This window comes from Pristis pectinata, chromosome 19, assembly GCF_009764475.1.
Source record: "Pristis pectinata isolate sPriPec2 chromosome 19, sPriPec2.1.pri, whole genome shotgun sequence".
Lineage (NCBI taxonomy): Eukaryota > Metazoa > Chordata > Chondrichthyes > Rhinopristiformes > Pristidae > Pristis > Pristis pectinata.
In genome coordinates, this window is record NC_067423.1 from 29,686,857 (window position 1) to 29,710,392 (window position 23,536).

General features: G+C 38.8%; 1 protein-coding gene across 11 annotated transcripts in view; it reads left to right on the forward strand.

The window, feature by feature from the left end:
- anks1b (ankyrin repeat and sterile alpha motif domain containing 1B) overlaps positions 1–23,536 on the forward strand; it is a 609,252-nt gene that overhangs the window by 161,705 nt on the left and 424,011 nt on the right. For all 11 annotated transcript variants that reach the window (XM_052034200.1, XM_052034196.1, XM_052034194.1 and 8 more), the window contains one exon: positions 22,392–22,472. In XM_052034200.1, coding sequence (XP_051890160.1) covers positions 22,392–22,472 — 81 coding nt within the window. The remainder of the gene's footprint in view (positions 1–22,391; positions 22,473–23,536) is intronic.

Genomic DNA, 23,536 nt, shown 5'->3' on the forward strand with positions numbered 1-23,536 from the left:
ACTTCAAGGTAATGACACCTTTACGATCATCCTCTGGTTTTCCCAAGAGAAATCAAACTAAAAATAGAACTAAGGGGCATAATGTCAGGACGAGCAGTCAACATTTAAGACTGAGAAGAGGAGAAAACTTTTACACGGAGGAGTATAAATGTTTGAAATGCTCTGTCTCAGAGGCTCGAGGTTGAGTAGATTCGAGGCTGAAACTGATAGATTTTTGGGCAATGTATATCAGAGGAAATGTAGATTGGGTGAGAAAATGGACTTGAGGCAGAGGATTGGCCATGATCTCACTGAATGGCTTAGTAGGCTAAAGAGACCATTTGGTCCTTTTCTAGTTCAGCAATTATATTGTGTGGGTTTTGTCTCTATTTCTCAGTTCTGCTGATGGGTTCCTGTCCTGATATGTTGTACCTTCAGCTACAGTAACCCAATGAGTATCGGTTGGCTGTAAACTGAAAGTCAAATGACCAACGGTGTAATGTATATAAGAGCATCAGGGACAAAACAGAAAATGGTGGAAACACTGAGCAGGTCAGACATCATCTGTGGAAAGAGAAACAGAGTTTACATTTCAGGACTTTTTGTTGGAACCTGGCCTTTTGACCTAAAATGTTAACTCTGTCCCAATTAATTCCAAGAATTTACCTGGAGAAAAATGGATGAGTCGGAGTCTCTGTTAATGAACCTGGGTAGGAATGGGCCTTTCAACTAATGCTAAAGTAGGCCCCAACCCTCAGTTTGATGAGCTGCAGTAGAAGTGATGGAAATGGGCAGCATTGCAAATGTAGTCCAAAGTTGTCTCCAGTCCGGCTCAGTCTCAGACAGTTCACAGGGGGAGGAACAGAAAACATGTCATGGGAAAAGGGTTTCTGATGGGGACCGAAGGCTGTTTCTTCATTAGGTGCTGGTCAGGAGGAGGATTCATGTAAAAACTGAAGCTTTGTTTTCTATTGCCAGAAGGCATCATCTAGATGAGACGTAGCAGATGGATACTTTTCTCCAGATTACAGATTTATTCACATTAATAGCCTTGTTTTCAGGCAATTAAAAGAACTAAAGTAATTTATTTAAGAAAACTTTGTGATGGGGAAACCCACATTCTACATTTTGTCTAAATTTTTAATTCTTCTGATTATTTTGAAATTGTGTCCTCCTGTTGATATCTTGTTGGCCATTGAAAACAACTCATTAAACATTAATTTATTTAATCCCTTACAGTAAGTGTTTTAACCTTCCACTGGATAAAAGCTTTAATTATTCTCTTCATGACTGCAACATCCCTTGTAAATTCCTGCTGAGTGGATACTCCTTTTTCATTACTGTCATCTTTTCTATGTTGTGGTGCTCATGACTTTTTTCGTTGTTTGAGCTTAGGCCTACCTGGGTTATCTTCACTTTAAACATTGGTGCCTTGCTTTCATGTCCTGTGCTTCCAGATAAAGCTTATCTCTAATCATGTACTCCGACCGACGCTGTTCTTAACTCTCCACCAAAGACTCTGCTTTCTTTGAAACTTATCTTTTCAATGTGTATTGATTTCCTAATTATTGTTTAGGAAATATCACTTCACATTTTTTCTAAGTTGAGTTTTCATCCTACTCACCTTTCATGTTGCCTTTCTCAATTACAAATCTTATTGTACTTTTTGGCATTGACAGAACCCATTCGGTCTATTGTGTCAATGTCGGCCATAGGATAACAATTTCCATTAATCCCACCTTTTAGCTCCAGGTCTGTAGCCCAATAGGGTACACCATATCAGCTCCTTGACCAGGTGCTTACTGACTCCATCACCCTTTCAGTGAAACACAAACCACTCTTTGGTTGATTTTTTTTTAACCTCAACCCCTCTAATCTTTTTACCTTTTATCTTTGATCTATTATCCTTAGATATTGACCTCTTTGCTCAGAGAAATAGGTTCTTCCTGTTTACATCTCGGTTAAATCTCCCCTCAGTGCTATCACGGCAAAATAAGCAACCCCAATGTATTCTGTATTTCCGCATAATAAATCTTCTCCATCCCTGGCAACATTCAAGTACATCTTCGCTGAATTCTCCCTGTGCCATTTCATACTTCCTGTTGACTATAGTTGTTGGCAATACTGCAGCTTTGATTGTTCTCATATTTTCTGCAGTTACGGGATGACCTTGACCTGATAATCTTTGTCACAATTAACTTACTCCCAAATTTGACAGCCAAGGCATTTCAATGCAATTTCTCTGTTTCTAAACCTTGGTTAGTTACATTTTTCAAAAGATGGAACACAGCTTATTACATCTTTATGTTCCCAGATAGCTTCAGTTTACTGTTGCTTTCTGCCATATAATAATTGCTTGGTTACATAGCTGCAATCTCATTAATTAAATGCTTTCTCTTAAGTAATGTCACATGAATTGTTTTTGCAAAATCAACATGAGTTGCTGGTGGACTGGAGGATAGTGAATGTTGTGCCCTTATTTAAGAAGGGCTGCAAAGCAAAACCTGGGAACTATATCAGTAAGTTTAATATCTGTGGTAGGTAAGTTAGAGCATTCTGAGGGATAAGGTATACGTGCATCTGGAAAGACAGGAGTTCATTAGGGGTAGTCAGCATAGATTTGTGTGTGGGAGATCATGTCTTATGAACTAGACTGAATTTTTTGATGATGTGATCAAGAAGGTCAGTGAGGGTGGGGTAGTAGATGTGGTCTATATTGCTTCAGTATGGCATTTGATAAGATAAGATATTTATTTATTAGTCACATGTACATTGAAACACACAGTGAAATGCATCCTTTTGCATTACTGAGAATGTGCTGGGGACAGCCCACAAGTGTCACCACTCTTCCAGCACCAACATCACATGCCCACAGCTCCTAACCCGTACGTCTTTGGAATGTGGGAGGAAACCGGAGCACCCGGAGGAAACCCACGCACAAATGGGGAGAACGTACAAACTCCTTACAGACAGCAGCGGGAATTGAACCTGGATCGCTGGCGCTTTAATAGTGTTACACTAACCGCTACACTACTGCGCCACATGGTAGGCTGCACTGGGAGGTTAGATTGCATGGAATCCAGGGAGAGCTGGTTGATTGGATACACAATTGGCTTGATGGTAGGAAGCAGAGGGTGATAGTAGAAGGTTGTTTCTTGGACTAAAGGTCTGTGACTAGTGGTGTGCTTCAGGGGTTGGTGCTAGGCCCAGTTTGCAATTGACACTAAAATAGGTGGTATAGTTGGCAATTAAGAAGGTTATTAAAAGTTATAGGGTGATCTTGGTGTTGTGAAACAGATTCAAGGTCTCGATGGACAATGACTCTGAACGCAGTCTTGGGGACAAATGATTTATTTACAAAGACAAACGTGGGCAAAAGGTAATGGGGGCAACACGCACACACCTGCGCACCGGTGATAGCAAATGTGGGAAAATCGTAACAAGGGTAAAATACACACATGCACACACAACGAACTGGGTACAAACAATCAAGTAAAAGCAATATGATACCCACCACCCCTTGACACAGTGCAGGCATGGCTCTATGCTACCGGGGATACTAACTCAGAATGCTCCTAACCCTGTTGAAGTGCACACCTTACCAATGGTCTCTCCAGCGCCATTCCACGGTTCCTCAGAACAATCAAAGAGCGTGAACCGGGCACATGTGGCACTCTTTATAGTGCTGGAGGGTGGGGGGTCCAGCCCAGGTAGTTCAAAAAGGCCAATGGCCCAGTGCCAACAGGGACTAATCGATAATAAAAGGCCAATGACCCGAGGCTAAGTACAAAGGCACTTAAAGGGGTCAATGGTCAGGTGTGCACTGATGGGTGGGGTGGAGCCAGACCTTGATTGACAGTGGTGTGTCTTTCGACCAGGTAATGGGCAGTGCTGTCACATGACAGCCACAGTCCTCCACAATACACTTGGCCAGCTGAGTAAGTGGGCCGATGTTATGAGACAGGTTCTTTTGAATCTTAAAGATAGAGGTATCTTGGCACACAGTCTTTGTACTTCAAAAATGAGAATTTTATTTACAGAAGCGGGAACGGAATGTGAAGGAACAAGTGCACGCTCGCACTCGGGTGATTGCGAAATGTGGGGGGAGTTGCAACAGGGGTGAAGTGCGCGTGTGCGCGCGCACGCAACGAACCAGTACAAACGATCAGGGAATGAACAAATACGTTGTCTGAACCCCCTGAATCTGGACAAACAAGGGCTCTATGCTACTGGGAATCTACTTAGGACGCTCCTAGACCCCTGTGGAAGTGCATCCCCTCACCTGTGGTCTCGACCCTGGCAGCAATCAGAAAAGAGGGAGAGCTGCCCACATGTACCATCTTTTATAGGGCTGTAGCTGGGTGGAGCCTACTCAGGTAATTCAAACAAGCCAATGAGTCAGGGTCAAGAACAAAGGTGGGTTACAAGCCAATCCTTAGGTGTGCTCTTTAATGGGTGGGGCGGAGCCAGACCCTTGATTGACAGTGATGTAGCTTCCGACCCGATAGGCAATGCTATCATCCGACCATGGGGGTCAGTAGTGTTGTCACTGTCATCTGACCCCTGGCCTTTCATACTACAGCCGAGGAATGGCAAATAGAATTTAATTAAGATAAGTGCGGGGTGTTGCATTTTGGAAAGTCTAATCAAGGTAGACTTTCACAGTGAATGGTAGGGCCCTGGGGAGTATTGTAGAACAGAGGGATCTTGGAGTTCAGGTACATGGTTCACTGAAAGTGGAGTCACAGGTTGACAGGGTGGTGAAGAAGACTTTTGGCACACTGGCCTTCATCAGTAAGGGCACTGATTATGGAAGTTGTGAGGTCATGGTGAGGTTGCACAGGATGCAGGTGAGGCTGTGCTTGGAGCATTGTGTTTAGTTCTGGTCACCCTGCTACAGAAAAGATGTTATTAAACTGCAAAGAATGTAAAAAAGATTTACAAGGATGTTTCCAGGACTCAAGGGACTGAGTTATAGGGGGAGGTTGGATGGGCTAGGACTTCATTCCTTAGAACATAGGAGACTGAGAGGTGATATTATAGAGGTGTATAAAATCATGAGGTGCATAGATAGGGTGAATGCACTCAGGCTTTTTCTTAGGGTTGGGGAATAAAGCACAAGAGGGCACAGGTTTAAGGCAAGAGAGGAAAGATTTAAGAGGAACATGAGGGACAACTTTTTTTTACACAAAGTGTGGTGTCCATGTGGAATGAGCTGCCAGAGGAAGTTGTTGAGGCAGGTACAATAACAACTTTTAACACAGTTGGACAAGTACATGGATATTAAAGTTTTAGAAGGTTATGGGCCAAATGCAGGCAAATGGATGGGCATCTTGGTTGGCATGGACCAGTTGGGCTGAAGGGCCTATTCCCCTGCTGTATGACTCTATGACATAAATAATATTTTGTATTATTTTCAATCAGATTTTGCTTGCTTGCTTAATTCTTCAATCTATCGGACTGATGAAACAAGGCCTAGATTTGATTAGCCTATGTTGACTGGCCTATACCTCCACATGCTTCTCTAAGTGTATTGTAATTTTATCCCATTGGATACAGTATCAAAGAGTTGTGTGGGTCCATAACTGAACAGAAAAAAGTGAAGAGGCTAAGAGATGACCTGATGAAGATCCTTCAACTCATGATTGAATTTGAGAGGGTAAATATAGGCGTGTCTTCTTGTAGACTTGGGATTCATATGGCTGCTTATAAATCCAGTAAATAATTCAAGAGAAAATTCTTTAGCCATACTGTAAATAGAATATGGAACTTGCTTCTATTTGGAGTGGTTGAGTTGACTAGCAAAGATGTATTTAGATGAAAGCTGGACAGGTCTGAGGAAGAAGATATGGATGGAGCACAAACCTCAAAACCAAATGCTTACATCTGATTTGTTATTTCATAACTAACTTCCCAAGGTTCTTTGGAGTACAAAATCATCCTGTCTTACTCCCAATACCCTTCAAAGAGAAGTGCCATATTTGTCACCCTCAAGTACTCTGGTTTAATTTTCTTTTCCAAAGAGTTTTAAAAAGTCACACCCAAAGTGTGCAGTATTTCTTCTTTCCCTTGGATCTGTGAATGAAAAAACTGCTGGGTCTGGTTGATGTGTCATAAGAGAGCAACGCTGCAATGAAAGTCTCCGGGTATGAGTGGTGGTAGTACCAAGTTCTGGTTTTATTCACAACGTCAGAGTGTGTTTTGATTCCAATTCTCTCTCATCTTTCGGATCTCATCTCTGCAATCATGAATCTTTCACCATTTGATCAGATAGGCAGACAGTCTGGATGAGGACTGCTTCCAGACTGTGCTCAGTTCAGAGCAAACTATTGGGAGAAGTATGAGAGCAGATCCTACTTGAAGGGAGAGGCTCTCATTCAAATTCGCACCTCATTCTTGTTAAAACTGGGTACTTTCTGATTCAGAAAATCCATGGATAAGTATTTGCATCCCATCATTATGTACAAAACTTATTACTTGTTCAGTGACTGCACCACTGTTGAGATCCCACCTCTTATGCTGATGTAATATTCCCAATGATGAAAGTTATGTGACAAAGTTTTCCTTTTATAATTGAATTGAGGATATAATGAGAAGCTTTGTTTTAATATCACAGGAGTCGAAAACTCAGCTATTTATTTTTTAGTTTTGCTTTTCCATTTGTAGTGGTTGAGACCATTTCTTTTGAAGGGTCTTTGGCCTGAAACAGTAACTCTGTTTCTGTTTCCACAGATGCTGCCTGAATTGCTGATTGTTTCCAGCATTTTCCATTTTTTTGTATCATATTTCCAGCATCTGCAGTTGTAAATTTTCATTTGCATTTCTAGTCACTGTTTGCAATGTTATGAAGTGGTTGCAGCTCTAGTTTACAATAATAGATAGGAAAAATGATGTATTTTCTGAATTGCTCACCAATCCATAGTTTCAAGTTTTAATACTAGTTATACTTACTACATTTTCTGTGTCCTGCAATATTTTGGTTTTATGCTTTTATCTATGCTTTAATGCAATGCTTAACTTGAAGTTAAGACAAAATCTTGATGATCACAACAAAATGGTAAAGTAAGTGACTTTGCATGACATAATTTTTGGCCAAACCTTCAATGCAAAAATACATGAATGACATATATAGATACAGTTAAAAGAAAGTATCTTTCACAAAAAAGTAATAAAAGTGATATTTTGCAATTCATAGAGCAGTCATAGATGAAAGCACAATATACTAAATATGTTCAGTTTTAATTGTGAATGCTTTGAAAAAGAATTCATAAACGATTCAAAATCAGTCCAGAATAAAGCACATTGATTGCTATCTTAGTCTTTCAAAAAAGAGAAGAGCTAGGTTTGCCCAGGTGAAGAGTCTGTATTGACTTGCTATTTATATGATGGTCTTTAAATAGATGGTTTCTGTAAAATATCACTGATCACATGTGGGCATCATTGAGGAATAAAACATATTGTGGTGAATGTGCTTATATGACAACCAATTTTTGTTCATTCTGACAGCAGTCATAAAAACTTGAGGTACTCTGGCAATAAACTAACAGCCATTGCAGGGGAGAGTTACAATGGATAGACTTCATGAGGTCAGAGGAGAGGTAATGCTGCTTACTCACTTCTGACCTTGAAGAAAAAGTTGACCTACAAAATCTAGTGATCTTTGTGTCGCAGCAAGCAGGAGGTTCAATGAGCAGAATATGAGAGGACAGATGGATAGCAATTCCCTATAAAAACACTATACCAATCAGAGCTTGAACTCTAAGTGTCAGCTTGGTTCAGCTGGTCACACTTTTTGAGATGTGAGATTGTGGATTCAAACCTTTGTTAAGAACATAATGTTGCATTATTGTTCATCTCCCGCCAGAAAAGAAAGATGAATGTAAACCCTATCATCAATTTTTTTTAAGAAGAGTATTTTGTTCCTCTGATGTTCTGGTAAACTTTGTTCATCAACCAACATCACTAAAATGTTCTTTACAGGCATTTAAAATAAATGGGATGATACCTGCTTTAAAAAGCATGTAAGAGTTTGAGATTGTTTCCCCACAACACAATTCCAAAATAGAATGAGCAAGAATACTGCATAGTAAAAGCTTAAAGGCTTTAATCTGCTTATTTGCAGTTATACTGGAAAGCTGTTGTATAAAACAAAAGATAACCATTTGCAGTTTAAGATTATGATGAATTTGTAAGTGTTTCGGGAAGTGGGAGTGGTGAGGTATCAAGACCCAGACTTGCAGTGAAATGTAACTGAAAGAATTGCAAATCTCTTTGGGGGACTTGACAATAATATAGCACTGCCACATGTGCAACAAAATCATTTGTGCAATCATTGACTTTCTTTTGGTTTAGCCCAAGGTCTTTTCCTTAACTGTTGGCATTTGTTCTTAACAAGAAAAAAGTTAGAAAACAATGAATAGAGAATTGTTTTAGAAGAGACGGAGCAATGCAATTTTGTATTTCGTTGTTTAGCACTGGGATTGTGGTGAAAATGGTGATCCTGATTATGAAGTCAGGGACCTTCCATTTTTTCAGCTTAAAGCAATTTTATAAACATAAATTCAAGTTTGTGTGATGCCCAGTGATTAAGGATGTTACCTTAGTATTCATAGAAGAACACAAACAGTATAGATTGATTTAAGGCCATGTAAGGCATAAAGGATACTTAATTTGTGAATGCTGAAATGATCCCTCTACCTAAACCTCTCCCCTATTTAACATTGCAGAGTAAAGTTCTGGGTGTATAGGTGTAAATGAGCTCGTCCAGTCTATTCTATTCTAACAATCAGCCTTCCACAGAAAACACCTCCAGTACGTGAAAGCATATGGTCTACTTGTTGACTGCCTCCATTTATAGTTGATATATTCTGTTTCTAAGGAGATGTTTATCTATCTTTTTCAAAGTAAATATGAATGACATAGAAAAGCTGCTTTTTCAAGGGCATTATCACATAACAAATGGGATGGCGATAAGTGCAGAAACCTGTATGGTGCACAACTTGGTAGGGAGTCTGGTATCTTCATTACTGTATTGAAACTGTTGAAGGAAAGAATGTATTCATGTGGATATCAGAAGGCAAGCTGGCCCTTGCGCTGGGCAGAGAGGCTATATTTTGAGCTCCGTAAAACAAATCAGTAGCTTTAACCAAAAGTGCAATTTGTCTGTTTTCTATTGAAGCTGATTGTAGAGCTGTCCCCACAGGTAGAAACACTTAAAATGTAATAAAGAAGTTGCTCTATCAAATTGTACAAAAGCTGATGGAAGGATAAATGACAAGAGCACAATATACTGCTTGGCCTAAAGTCAGCTTGTAGATGAAGAAAAGCCTTGTTGTTCAATCACCGTTGCTGAGCCATTTGATAACTAAAAGAATTAAGGACTGATATCCCATCAATAGTTTGTACATCAGTTGTCAATGCTGAAAAGGCGGATAAGGAATTAAGGCCAATTCTCACATTAAGGACAATTTGTAGAATCTGACATGTGTTTTTAAGAGAGGTTGATAATATGTGAGGCGAGCAAAATTTTATCAGATTAACTGAATAAGGAGGGAGTTGGAGGATTGAGAACAGCTTGGTGGTTAAGTGGTAAGCGGAGTGCTTCATCAAATAACTGTGTCACATCTCCTTTTTAAAATCAAAATGAGTCAGCGTCTAGCTATTTTTTCAAACAAGTAAAATCCAATGTGGTTATTTCAATGAATAATCAGGGAGCTTTATCCACATTGGTTGTCTGCAATGACTTAAACAAATGCATTATTCTGAGTAATGCACTGAAGATGATGTGTGAGATTTTACTAGTGGGAAATAACTGGCACAAAACAAATCAGCTTCCATGGGAATATGTGAATGATGGTGGGACCCAACGAACACTGAACATTAATTCCCTCCAGAACTGGCACATGGTAGCTGCAGTGGGAACCATCTGCAAAATGCACAGCAGTTATTTGCCCAGGCAACTCTGACTACACCTCTCAAACCCACAACCTCCAGCAGTAAGAAGAACAAGGGCAGCACCACCGCCTGCATGTTCCATTCCAAGTTGCATACCACACTGACTGAGCAACATATTGCCATTCCTTCTTCATTATTAGATAGATCTCAGTTCTATAACTTCCTCCCCATCAGCACTATGGTGGTACCATTGTCAGCAGGACTGCAGTGGTTCAAAAAGACAGCTCATCACACCTTCTCTAGGACAATTAGAATGGGCAATAAATGCTGTCCTTGAAATTGATGTCCACTCCTGAAAAATGAACAAAGAAATTTTTAAAAAGACTGATGTCGTGATAACAGGAAGACAGGGAGAGAAGCAAATGATGACATTATACCCAGAAGAGATACAGGAAAGTATGTTGTAGATAATTTAGTAATGATTTATATCATATATAATTACTCAAGGCCATGTAAAGTAATCTTAAAATGATTAGCTTTTTGACATGTATTGAGAAAATCCATTACAAAGGCAGTTGGCTGACTGCAGGATATATGGAATGCAAAATGGCTTCAATATTTCTCTCAATCATAGCTACAGCACTTCAGAAGTAACTATAAAGAGACCACAGTTTACAAAGTTAACTTAATCATTTACAAACATCATTCAAATTTCATAACAGAGGAAATCTGCAAATTTCTTCCCCCAAAAAAGTTGTTAAGGATGTGCCAAATGAAAATTCAAATATGGAGATTTTTATTGAGCAAGTTTTTGGAACCGTGCCAAGTAGATCCATTGTGGAACAAGTGACTTATCGTACCTGTGGATTACCAGTTTAATTTTCTCACGGTCAGTAATGTATCTTGTATTTCCTTCCTTAAGGCAGAGAAGGAGGCCATTTAGCTCATTGAGAGTATGCCAGTTCTCAGAGCAATCCTATCAGTCCTTTTCCCCCAATTATTTCTCTGTCATCTTTTCTCTCTTCCTGTTCCCCTACGTATTTTTAACCTTTTCATTCTCCATCCACCTACAGTTGAAGTAATTTACAGTAGCTACAGTGGCAATTGGTGTCGTGCCTAGACTTTGAGATGTGGGAGGAAACTAAGGCTTCCTGAAGAAAGTATGTGGACACGGTGAACCTGTGAACTTCACACAGACAGAACTGGAGGTCAGCATCAAATCTGTTGTGCCACTGTGCTGCCCCATGTCTAAATGTGGTCTGTGCTGTAGTTTCTCTTCACCTGGAGATTCCATGTTTTCTTCTGCCTCATGACAATGATTTTTTCAAAATAGTTGCAACAAAACTTAATGATCCATCTTTTAAGGACAAGAATTATATGTCATTAACAATATTAAAATTAAATTCATAAAAAATGTTTGAAGAATGCTGCAAACAGACATATATAGACTTATTTATGGAGGTTAACTGTAATTACTTGGAACTTGTGTTCATTAATAACTGAAGCATAATAAAAAAAAATGCTTTCACGCTATTGGCACTGTTTAAACAAACACCTTACGTAGCATTTTCCAATATGTTCTAATTCTGGAAAAAAAAAGTACCTCCTTAGAAATGAAGGTTTATTGTTATTGTAACCTAAAGCGAACCAGTGAAGCTTCATTTGTTATCTTGATTTGGTGTTCTCTAAAACATCATGCTAATTTTCCCATTATGAGATAATATGACCTTTGTTTTTGCGTTTCTGTAGCTGGAGCTGCAGACTTCATTACCAGAGAAAAACCCTTGGATTTCATGAATTGACATGCCAACATTAATAATTAATTCTTTACTGCATTGTACTTGGGTGAACGTTGGTCTCTGTTTTGCCACAGCAAAGTATATTGCAAAGTTTTGCAAATTTCAGCTACCTAAGGAAGTAGATATGAAAAGCATGAAATGGGTTCGAATTAGACGTATTAACTCAGTGCCAAGAAGACTTGATGTTGTTGATGGGAAATTGCATTCAGGAATTGTCAGGGTTACAGATGAACAATTTGTAGATGGATTTACTGACAGAAAATTGCCTTTAGAAGCTCAAGTTGCACTTCAATAATAACGTGCCAGGATTCTGATCTTGAGATGTGGTATCACTCACAAAACTGTGATATGTTGCCATTCTTAATTTTAACAGAATAGATTGCTGTGTTACTATAAGAGGTAACCATGTCAGTTTGGGATCAAGAAGCGAAAGACAGGATGTTTCCATCCTTAAAGGACATTAGTAAACCAGTTAGCCACTTTTACTGGAGCTACCTGGGTTATTTTAACTTGGCAAGCTACATTTGGATTGGTGTGTTTTTTGTTCATTTTTCCTCTGAAGGAGCTTCGATGTTTTTGGTAAATTGGTTTATTATTGTCACATGTACTGAGATACAGTGAAAAACTTGTCTTGCATACTGATCGTACTGAGATGTTTCAGTGCTGCAACACAGATGATTCTAATTCTTAGAGCTGTCATTTAGGATGTGAAATTCATAAAGCTGTGCTTATTTTCATTCAAGAAATGAAGATTGAGAAATGATCCTATCCTCATCTTTAAAATGCCAAGAGGCATAGATAATGTAGATGTAAACTGACTAATTAACTTGCCAGTAAGAACAGTACTTGAGGGGATGACCATTAAATTAATTAGCCTCAAGTGAGAATAGTGATTAAAATAAATAATTTCCCTAAATTATTAGGCAAGAAAATAGACAAAGGTGAAGCCAGTTAATGTTGTTTTACTTGGTCTTACAAATTAATTGTGCAGAGACAAGATTGAAGGTTATAAAAATGAATAAAGTTCAACAAACTTGATGAAATATGGTGTTTTCCTGACATGCTGACTCGCACGTGTTAAAAAAGAAAGCAACTGGCAAAGAGATGGATTCCAAGATTAGCTGGAATTTTACTTGATTAGCTTTGTGGGTAAAGGATATTTACAGTGGACTATGTAGATGAGCTGTGGAAGAAACAGAATTAATGGCTGGTAGACATTTAATATTTTCTGTTTTCTTGTGCATTCATTTTATGAAATGGATGTTGGGGATATCATGAATCTTACTCTCAAGTAAAAATAGCTGAAGGGTAATTGAAATGGTTTCCCTATCTACCTCACCACCCCCCCCCCCCCCCCCCCCCCACCGTTCACTCACCTCTTTCAGCAATCCTATCAGTATATCTGAGGAATTTTTAACCTTCTTTTGTTGCCGTGGGTTTGCATTTGTTTTTAGATTTGGAGATGGAATAATATTTCTGATTCCAGAAATCAATATTGTTAAAAATTCAGATGTTAAAAGAGACGAAAAAATATTTTGGGGCATCCCAGCAACTGCAGTCTATTGTGTCTCCAAGATATTTTGGGGAGTGGGATGAAAGAAGCACTTAAACAACTTAAGTTTTTACTCTGCCCCTCCAGTGCTGTCACCTGTGTCTCCGTTTATAGCACAATCACATCCCTGTCCACCCCAGTGACTTGAGCACAAAAATTTGGACTGACACTTCATTGCAGTACTGAGAGAGTATTGCATAGTTGGAGAAACAGTCTTTCTCCAGAGGAATTAAATCAGGACCACTCTGTCAAGTGGATGTAAAAGTTCCCATTGTCATTAAGTCAAAGAGTGAGGACACGATTGTTTCTTCGTTAGAAGAGTAAAACAACAAATTATTTGAATTCTTTCCACCAGGTCCCCTTTAAGTACTGAATATACAAGAAGACTGCATTGCAGGAATCTGTATTATTGTTGAGTTAGAGTCTGAATGTTGCTGATGTTGGAGTGTCAATAACAAATTATTGAATTGCAGTGATAGCGTGTTTAGTAATGAGGCTTCCCCCAGTTCCCCAAGGATTACTTTAGGGTCATCAGTCAATGGCTTTCAGGTGTCCTTCCAAAAACATTATTGTAATCAGCCATAAAATTGTAAATTATGTGCAAACTTAGTTAATTTAAGGTTGCACAACATAAGTGAGCGCAAGTTATTATTTACTCACAGCACTGTATACATGTGCAGTGTTAAAATAACACAGATGAATATATTTTGCAAGTCAAAATGTTACATTATTTAAAATTGTTTTTGTAACCAATGCTTTCCCAGTATAAATGGAATAAAATAAATGACTGGAGCAACAACATTAACTGCAAATTTTCTTTGTATCTTTAAAATATATAAACTACACTTCCTGTGGCTCAAAGTCTTTCATGTCTTGTGATTCTCTTTCCTTTTATTTCACAATTCTTTCAATGAAGTCTTTTCACTTTTCTGCTCAGTTATTTTTCCTGTGTTTGATTAATGTTTTTCATGTGGTGTTTGTGACTACTTCTCAGACTATGTCTATTCTGTATTCCCAATGTCTGAATTTCTCTGCAAGGCTCTCAAACATTCTGTTACTCAAACGTTTGATTTCTTTTTAAAGTGCCTCAAAATTGAATCCTTGATTCAATGAAAATTATCTGATAATGATGTGCCAACCTAATGAAGCTATGGCATGGGAATACATCCATGGAAACAGCATTGCTATAGTACCATGAGTTCAAAACCAGCATTTTGGATCATGTCCAATCCTGTGGTGAATGGTGATGAGTTTTTAAACAAAAATTGAGAAAAGGAAGCCTCTGTGAACAACTCCATTGTTAATGCTGGTGCAATTCAGAATTTGAGTGCAGCGGACAAGGCTAAAGCATTTGTAAATGTTTTCGGTCAGTAGTGTAGAGTGAACAATGCATCTCAACCTCCTCCAGAGAGAGGCCCCCAGCATCACAGAAGCCAGTCTTTAGCTAATTTGAATAATTCCACATGGTTACAGTGACCGTACTATTTGCAGCAAAGGCTTTGACTCCAACAATATCCCAGCCATGGTGCTGAAGACTTGTTCAACAGAACTAACTCCACCTAGAGCTGGCCGATTCCAGTGCTGCTCCAGCAATGGCACCCAACTGACAGTGTGGAAAGTTGCCCAGGAATTGCCCAAAAAACAGGACAAGTCAATTTCACCAAATTGCCAGTCTAATCAGCAAAGTATTGGCAACCATGCTATTATGTTGAGTTTACTGATGCTCACTGAGGTTCAGTTTGGCTACCACCTGGAGCACTTAGTGCCAGATATCATTTCAACCTTGATCCGAGCAGCAGCTGAATTCCAGAGATGGGATGAGAATGATTACCCGAGATATCCAGCCAATATTTCTTTGAGTGCCTCACTGATCAACCTTATCAAGACTGAAGGGAATTAGATTGGAGATGAAAATCAAACTGCAGATGCTGGAAATCTGAAACAAAAACAAAATGCTGGTAAGACTCAGCAGATCAGGCAGCATCTGTGAAAAGAGCGACAGTGCTTTGGGTCTGCAGCCCTTCATCAGGTCCAGGAAAGAGAGAAATGCAAGTCAGTTTTCAGTAGGAGAGAAGTGGCGGGGGGTGTAAAGCCAAGGGAGTGTCTGTGATAGGACCAAATTGAGATGGCTCAATGGGGACAGCTATCAGCATGTAAAGGTTCTGAGCTCTGTGTGATATATTGTTAATGGTAAAGTGGTGGGAACTACTCAGCAGGCTAGCCTTATGCATGTACAATAAGAAAAACTGAGCCAACCTGATATAAAAACAGAAAATGGGAAATGCCGGAAAAAGTAAGTAGGTCAGGCAGCATCTGTGGAAAGAGAAACAGTTAATCAGGGATCCTTCATCAAACCTGAAAAAGTAAGAAACATGTTAGTCTGGGTTGCAATGAAATGAGAGTGAAACCACGGGAATATCTCTGATAGAGTGAGCACATGTTGCAGATGGGATAAGGCATACTGGTTGTGTGGTTTCTTGCTGATGTGGTTCTGTCACACTGGCACATGTTAAGTAGGCTGGACTATACACAAAGAGGAAAAGAAAAAAAACAATGGTTGCTTTTTATATAGACAGGAAGAAATAGCATGTAGTCTAAAGTCAAAGAATTCGACATCAAGTCTGGAAGGTTGCAGCGTGAACTGTTGTTCCTCAAACTTGTGTTAGGTCTCATTGTAACTGTGCAGGAGGCCACAGACAGAGATATCAGAGTCAGGTGGTGATTTAAAATGGTAGGCAACTGGAAGCTCAGGGTCATTCCTGTGGACTGAACACAGGTGCTCTACAATATGATCACCCAATCTGAATTTGCCTCTCCACCATAGAGGAGGCCACATTGTGAACACCGACTGCAGTGCACTAGATCGGAAGAACTGAAAGTGAATCGCTGCTTTAGAATGTTTGGGTCCCTGGATGATGGGAAGGAAAGGTAAAAGGACAGGTGTTGCACCTCCTGTAGGTTGTACAGACAGTGCCACACGATAGGGAGTGCCCTGACTGCTGAAGCCCTGCGTGCTAATGCCTTTTTCACCACCTTGTCTACCTGTGATGCCGCTTTCAACGAACAAACTATGCCCTTGTACCCCTAGGTCCCTCTGTTCGATTACACTCCCTAGTCCCCTACCATTCATAGTACAAGTCCTACACTGGTTTGACTTTCCAAAATGCATCACCTCACACTTACCTGTATTGAAATCCATTTGTCGTACCTCGGTCACTTCCCTAACTGATGAAAGTCCCCCTGTAATCTACGATAACCTTCTTCCCTATCAACAGCACCTCCTAATCTTGTGTCATCTGCAAACTCACTGAACTTTCAACAAGAAAAACACTTAAGTCTTTCGTCTTGATATTCATTGGGATTGCCATCACCAAATTCCCTACCTTCAGCATCCTGGGGATCAACAACGATTAGATACTTAACTTGACCAGCACATAAATACTGGGCAATGACAAGCTCACCTCCTGAATTTGGAAATCCTTTCCATCATCTTAGAGGAGCAAGTGAAAATGTGATGGAATACAGTGATCCCTACATCCATGAATGAATTAAAAAGGATATCTATTGTGTACTGGGTTCGGACATATCAGTTCTGTAGGTTCTCGTATCTGTGAGTAATCCTCCTCCACAGAGTTCATCTGTAGCATCTTGAATTAGGTTTCAGGCTTTAGGTATATTTGGACAACTACTTTTTAAAAATAAAAGATGACTTTCTCCTTTTTGTCGGACACCTGACATAGAGTTTGGTCTGGAATCCTGGCTGCAGTCCCATTCTGCTCTGGAGTGGTTTGATGCATGTCTGATCTCTCTTGGCTCACCTGCCCTTCCTATGCATCCCCACCTTCCAAGCACAGACCATGCTTTGATAAGGTTCACAGAGTTGAGGATCATAATAGAATCTACACCCCTAATTACTGTAGCATTGTATAATATGTTTTATAATTATAAAATTATTATCAGGTAATGCACACTTATGTTTGAGGTCAAAACATGATTAGTCCCCTAATCAGGCATGAAAAATCACAATTGAAATCTTTTTGTAGAATCTAAGCTAAATTAAGGTGTATAACATCCTCCGTTCCCAATGCCATAAATTGCAGTTATCAGTAAGGATAAGTCTGCCTGTTCTGTATATTGCGGTACACCTTTATTATTCTCATCTGAAGTGAAAAACAAGCTTCAGGAATGGTGCTTCATGTGGCTAATGGGGTGATCTAGTTAAACTGCAGAATTATTGAATCCCTTCTATTTTAGTCTAAATGTACAGAATGCAGGCAATATTTGTAGATTGATGGGCAGCCTGAAGTAGACTGGATTTGCACACTGGTGCTGCAGTGAATGCTAAACGATTTTGTTAAATTACTTCAGTCAGACTCAATACCTTAGCTGAATCCCTGTTACTTTGTCACAACACTCAGTAGGTTTGAGAATTGTGGAACAATGATCTGAGAATTTATCACTGAGGTCTCGTTTAGGGAGTAGGTATACATTGACAGTTTAAAATATTTTCTTCCTCTTGCTGGATTTTTGGCTAATCAGTATTCCTGCTTACAATCTCATGCTGCCTTGCACATGATCTTCTGTCTTGTGGTAAGTGGCTAATATTTCCCGTTTGCTTTACCTTTTCCCACCATCCTCTCTCTGGTCCCTACCTGGCTAGAATTTATAATTTAATGCTGATATGTATGGAAACAAATCTGACCACCTAAACCATGATCGGTTCAAGCACATTCTCTGGAAGCAATGAGCTAATGTTGTCAACTACAGCTTGCCCACAAGTATTAAAAACCTGGAAATTATTTCATTGCATTGGCCTGTAAATTCATTGCCAAGTTGTTGCTGACCTCAGTTTGTTGTCAAAGTTATTGTCCTTTTATGGATTTTCTGTTGTTGAGCAGAACCATTTAACATTTTTTTCTCTCTGAAAATTTTGCTGATTGCCAAGTATTAAATATTTAGAAAATTGTCATTAATTACAAAGTGTCAAGGGAATATTTTGGTGATTCTCATATCTCTGGAGAGAATGGTATTCAAAAGACTACAGATTTGGTGTTAGTGGTACAAAGAATGCAAGAAAATGGGAACAGAAATGGGCCAACAGGCCCCTCAAACCTTATGTGACCATGGCGGATCAATACTGGCCTCGACTCCTCCCCATGCCAGTTTCCCATACCCTCTCATGATTCGGCCTCCACTAAGAAGAAATTTCTCTGCACCACAGTTTTAAATGACTGCCTCCTTATTTTGTAGCCATATGTCTTTGTTCATGACTCTGGAATTAGTAAAAACATTTCAATGCACCCTGTCAAGCCCTCTTAGGATCTTATATGTTTGAATAAGGTTACCTCTCATTCTTCTAAACTCCAAGGAATACAGACCCAAACTGTCTAGTCTCTCTTGATAGGACACTCCTCTCCTCCCAGCAATTAGCCAGCTGAATCTCCTTTGAACTGCTATCGATGCTACTGTATCATTTTTCAGGTAAAGGGTCCAAATCTGTGCATAGTATTCCAGGTGTGGCCTCACCAGCACTGTGTACAATTTTAACAAAACCTCCCTATTCTTTGAACTCCCACTCCTTTGCAATAAAGACCAAAATGCCTTTTGCTTTCTTAACAACTGTTAACTTTTTGTGATTCATGCATTGGAACACCAAGATCCCTCCGTACCTCATTCATTTGCAGTCTCTCTCCATTTAGACAATAGCCTGTCTTCTGATTCCTCTAACCGATGTGCATGACCTCACACTTCCCCACATTAAACTCCATTTGTCAAGTTTTCACCCAATCATTCGATCTATCTATATCCCATTACAGAATCACAATGTCCTCATTAAAACATGCCCTTCAACCAATTTTTGTATCATCAGTAAACCTGGAAACCTTGCATTTTGTTCATTATGTTGGAACTTTATGTTGCAGTTGTATAAGATTGTTACTGTAAAGAGTAAACAAATGAGGTCCAAGAAACAATCCCTGGAGTACTCGGCTAGTTACATCCTTCCAGCTTGAAAAGGATCCATTTATTCTAACTCTGTTTTCTATGTGATAGCCTGTTTTCAATCCATACTAACACACTCACTCCAATACCTTGGGCTCTTAATTTATGCATCAACCTCTTATGTGCACCTTGCCAAATGCCTTTTGGAAATCTAAATAGACTACGTCAACAGTGTCCCTTCTATTAACTCTCCTTGTCACATCTTTTCAAGGAATTTGAGCAAACTGTTAAACAGTATTTACCTTTCATAAAACCACGTTGACTAGGTTTGATTTTATTCATTTTTGCTAAGTGATCTCCTCTTTGATTATTAGCTCCAGCTTCTTGCCAACAATAGATGTTAAACTAACTGGCCTATAGTTCCTCACATTTTGTCTTCCTCCCTTTTTGATGAAGGGAGTCACACTGGCTGTTTTTCAATCTTCTGGTACCCTCCCAGAATTTAGCAAGTTTTGAAAAAGTTCAACCAATGTGTCTGCTATCTCTGCAGCTGCCTCCTTAAAAATCCTTGGCAGCAGGCCACCAGGTCTTGGTGAGTTGTCTGCCTTGAGTCCCATGAGTTTCTCCAATACTTCATCCTGTGTGATTGGGATTTTTACAAGTTCCTCCATGTTATTTGAAATTAGCCCGTCTGTAATCATAGTGATATTTGCAGTGTCCCCAGATGAATGCAAAAAAACTGATTTAACATATCTGCCATTTTTTTGTTTTCTATTATTAATTCACCAACCTGAAGATACCACAGATACCTTAGTTGCTGCCTTCTTATTTATATTTCCATAGAAACTCTTACTGTTTGTTTTGAGATTACACACAAGTTTTTTCTCAAGGTCAATTTTCTCCTTAGTGTGAGCTGTTTTGTTGCTGGATCCTAAAACTTCCCAGTCGTCTGGCCTACCATCAGCCCTTGCCACTTTGCACGCCCTACTTTTCAATTCTGCAAAAAGATGGCAGTCACCACGGACCTCAAACAAAGCTGTTCAGAAAGATTTATTGGTCGCTAGATTGTAGATTTCCTCTATTCTGATGTCACTTTGAAATTTCCACATTTATAAAGAGTCTGACATGTAGAAGTAGGGCAGGCAACAAGCCAATCGGAGTGGTGAATTTTTACAGATGACATGTGCAGGAGGCTGACAATAGATTGGTCAGAGTGGGAGGGGAATGGAGAAACTGACAGGTGACTGAAAGCTCAGGATTACATTTGTGGACTGAACAGAGATGTTCTGCAGAGTGTCACCTGATCTGTGATTGGTTTCTCTAATGTAGTGGAGACCACAGTGGGAACACTGAATACAGTGCACTAGGTTGTAAAAAATGAGAGTGAATTGCTACTTCATCTGGAAAGACTGTTTAGGTCCTTAGGTACAGGCTGTCCCTGGGTTATGATGGACACCCATACGTACAAATGGGCTCCCATAATATTATCACATTCAAAAGTCTGATGTTGGTACATATGTTCATTCTTATGAATGGCAGAACTAATTTCCTCTCTCCCTCCACTTATTGTAATTGTTTTTTCTTATTAGCCTTATGTTTTATTGATGCCATTTATTACAATACTGTAGCACTAAGGTTACTATATGGAGTGATTTTTGGATATTTTCCGACTTACGGACAAAATCATCTTATGGATATCTAAAAACAGAATCTGTTTGTTCCCCGGGCATGGCCTATAATGAGAAGGGAAAGGTAAATGGGCAGGTATTGCATTATCTGCATTTATATGGGGATGTACCATGAAAAGGGGAGTGGTTGGTGGAGAAGGAAGAGCAAGTCATGAAGGGAACCGTCCCATCAGAAAGTTGAAAGGGAATTAGAAGAGAAGACGTTTCTGATGGTGGAATCTTGTTGCAGGCGGCAGAAATTAGAGAGGTTGATCCACTGAATGTGCAAACTGGTGGGATGCAATGTGAGAACAAAGGGTTGACCTTGGATTTATGAGGTGCTAATTTTGGCACCTTTTTTGGTCACTCTATTTGAGAGCAGATAACTGAATACGAACAAACAACTGAACCTCTGAACACTCTAGTGTTTAGGCTCAGTCGTATTATGTGACACATTCACTCACTGAGCCATCAGAAAGATCCTCAGATTTTGCCCTTGTCCATTCCTTTGTCAGTACCAAGTTTAGAAAATCATTAAAGACATTTGATTTTTAGAAAATAATTTTCAGATGGCTGTTGAACTGAATTCCAATAATATTAGAAAAACTAATTATGTCATTTGTTAATCATTTGAGACTGGTTGTAAAACTGTCCAAACAGTTATATTTCACCACGTGTTTTATAAGAATAGAAAGTGCTATATAAATGCTATCATGCTATGATCCCATGTGACTCTTTCCAGAGGCAGTGAAATGGAGACGAGTTGGGTGGTTCAGGTACTGCAGATGAAATTAATGTTCCAGTAAAAAATCCCCTATGTTAGAAAATGCACGCACATTAGTAAATTGAAGGATAAAATAAAATAGAAAGCACAATGTTACCCAACATTAGTACACATACAGATTAGTGATGGAATATATGTTACCTTTCAACATTTTATTGTTAGATTTATGGTATTTTCTTAACAATAGAGGAAAAACATTTTCTTAATCTTGAGCTCTGCACAAGAAAAGCATACTGGAGTTTCAAGAAACATTACACAGTGAGAATGAGAGTTGAGGAGCCAAAAAGCATTTGAATTTTGCAGTTTGAACTGGAAAGTGATGCCCTGGAGAAATGGTCATATGATCTGGCATAGATGAACAGTTAAAACTGATGTGAGTTTGTTCATGCTAAAACATGATGGAACTTAATACAGGAACGCCTTGTATGAAGCCAGTTTTTCAAATCTAGTCAGTATTACCTGTACACTTTTATAATGTTTATATCATTTCCACTGAATACTGAAAGAGAATCAAAATGTGTGAAAACTTCAACTATCATCACCATGAAATACTCTGTTAAAGAGAGTTGCATCTGGTTTTGGCAATTTTGCTGCACCTTCTGGTAACCTTATATAATGTGATTAGCTGGCAATCAATGCCACTTCAGTTTGATTTAAGAATACTTTATGGGCTCAGAATTATTGCAGATTGTTTTGTGTGTGGGATTGAATTTAATAAATGATTGTAACATTACTTCATCAGAAAGTTCAGCTTTTATTTTTGTATTCCCTTTCAGCATTTGGCGGGGACCCAACGTAAACTGTACAGATACTTCTGGTTACACAGCCTTACATCATGCAGCTTTGAATGGACACAAGTAAGTGTTGGGAAATGCACTTTTTAAAATGATAGTAATATACATAAATGAACACAATAGAAAATTCTTGTCAATTTTCTCTTAAAATAAAAGGGGGGCTTCTTCTACACAGCCTCGTGAACTGTACAGAACATACATCACAATACAGAAAATGTGCATCTGTTCTTGGTCAGCAGGCCTAAGTGCATTCTTGAGTTAATAACTCATCCCTAATGAAATACTAATACAAAACTGAGTCATAGTATCAGGTCAAAAAACTTCAATGTACGCTTGTATTATTTTTAAAAGAAACAGTTGTGAGACCAAAAGAGAAAGTAGAAAACCATAGCGATGATATATTCAAAGTTAAACAATTGTACCTGTTTGATTTGGTAACAGTGGCACTAAAAACTCAGTCCAACGGATTGGTTTAATTTTATAAAAATTTCTCCTGGAAAGTGTTACTGGAACAAAACAGATTTATTTAAAGTGAGTGTAAAGACAGTAACATGAAAAGTTTAAAGTCCATCACTGAGGACATGTATAAAAGGAAGTATTATTTATGAGTTCTTACTAATGTTCCCCTTCAAAGACTTAAAATGAAATTTCTGCTTGTCATGCTGACTTATCAACAAATGACTTGCTTGCTCTCTGAGTGGCTTGACTTGACTTAATCTTCCTGAAAGCCAAGGATATGTAAATGCAAATTATTGTAGTTTTACCTTCTATACCCAGATTTCTGGATAAATGAGATTTTGGGACAAATATCAATTTAACCATTTCATCTAATGTATTGACACCTTTAAATTCAAATGCACTTCATTTGTGGGATAAAAGTAGAACTTCGCTTATTCCTCGGAAAGTCTGATGGCTGATGAATTATTTGTTTTGCAAGATAATGACTCAAATTTAACTTCAAGATTTCAATTAAAACATTCTCAAATAAATCTTCAAACAGGTAAATCAAAAATGAGTGTTTTTGAGTTGAGCTAGACTCTTACATTATTTTAAGGTTTAATTTCCAAATTTGGAAATCAAGTTTAGTTTAATTTTGAAGGCTAGTACACTTTAAAAATATTTAAGCT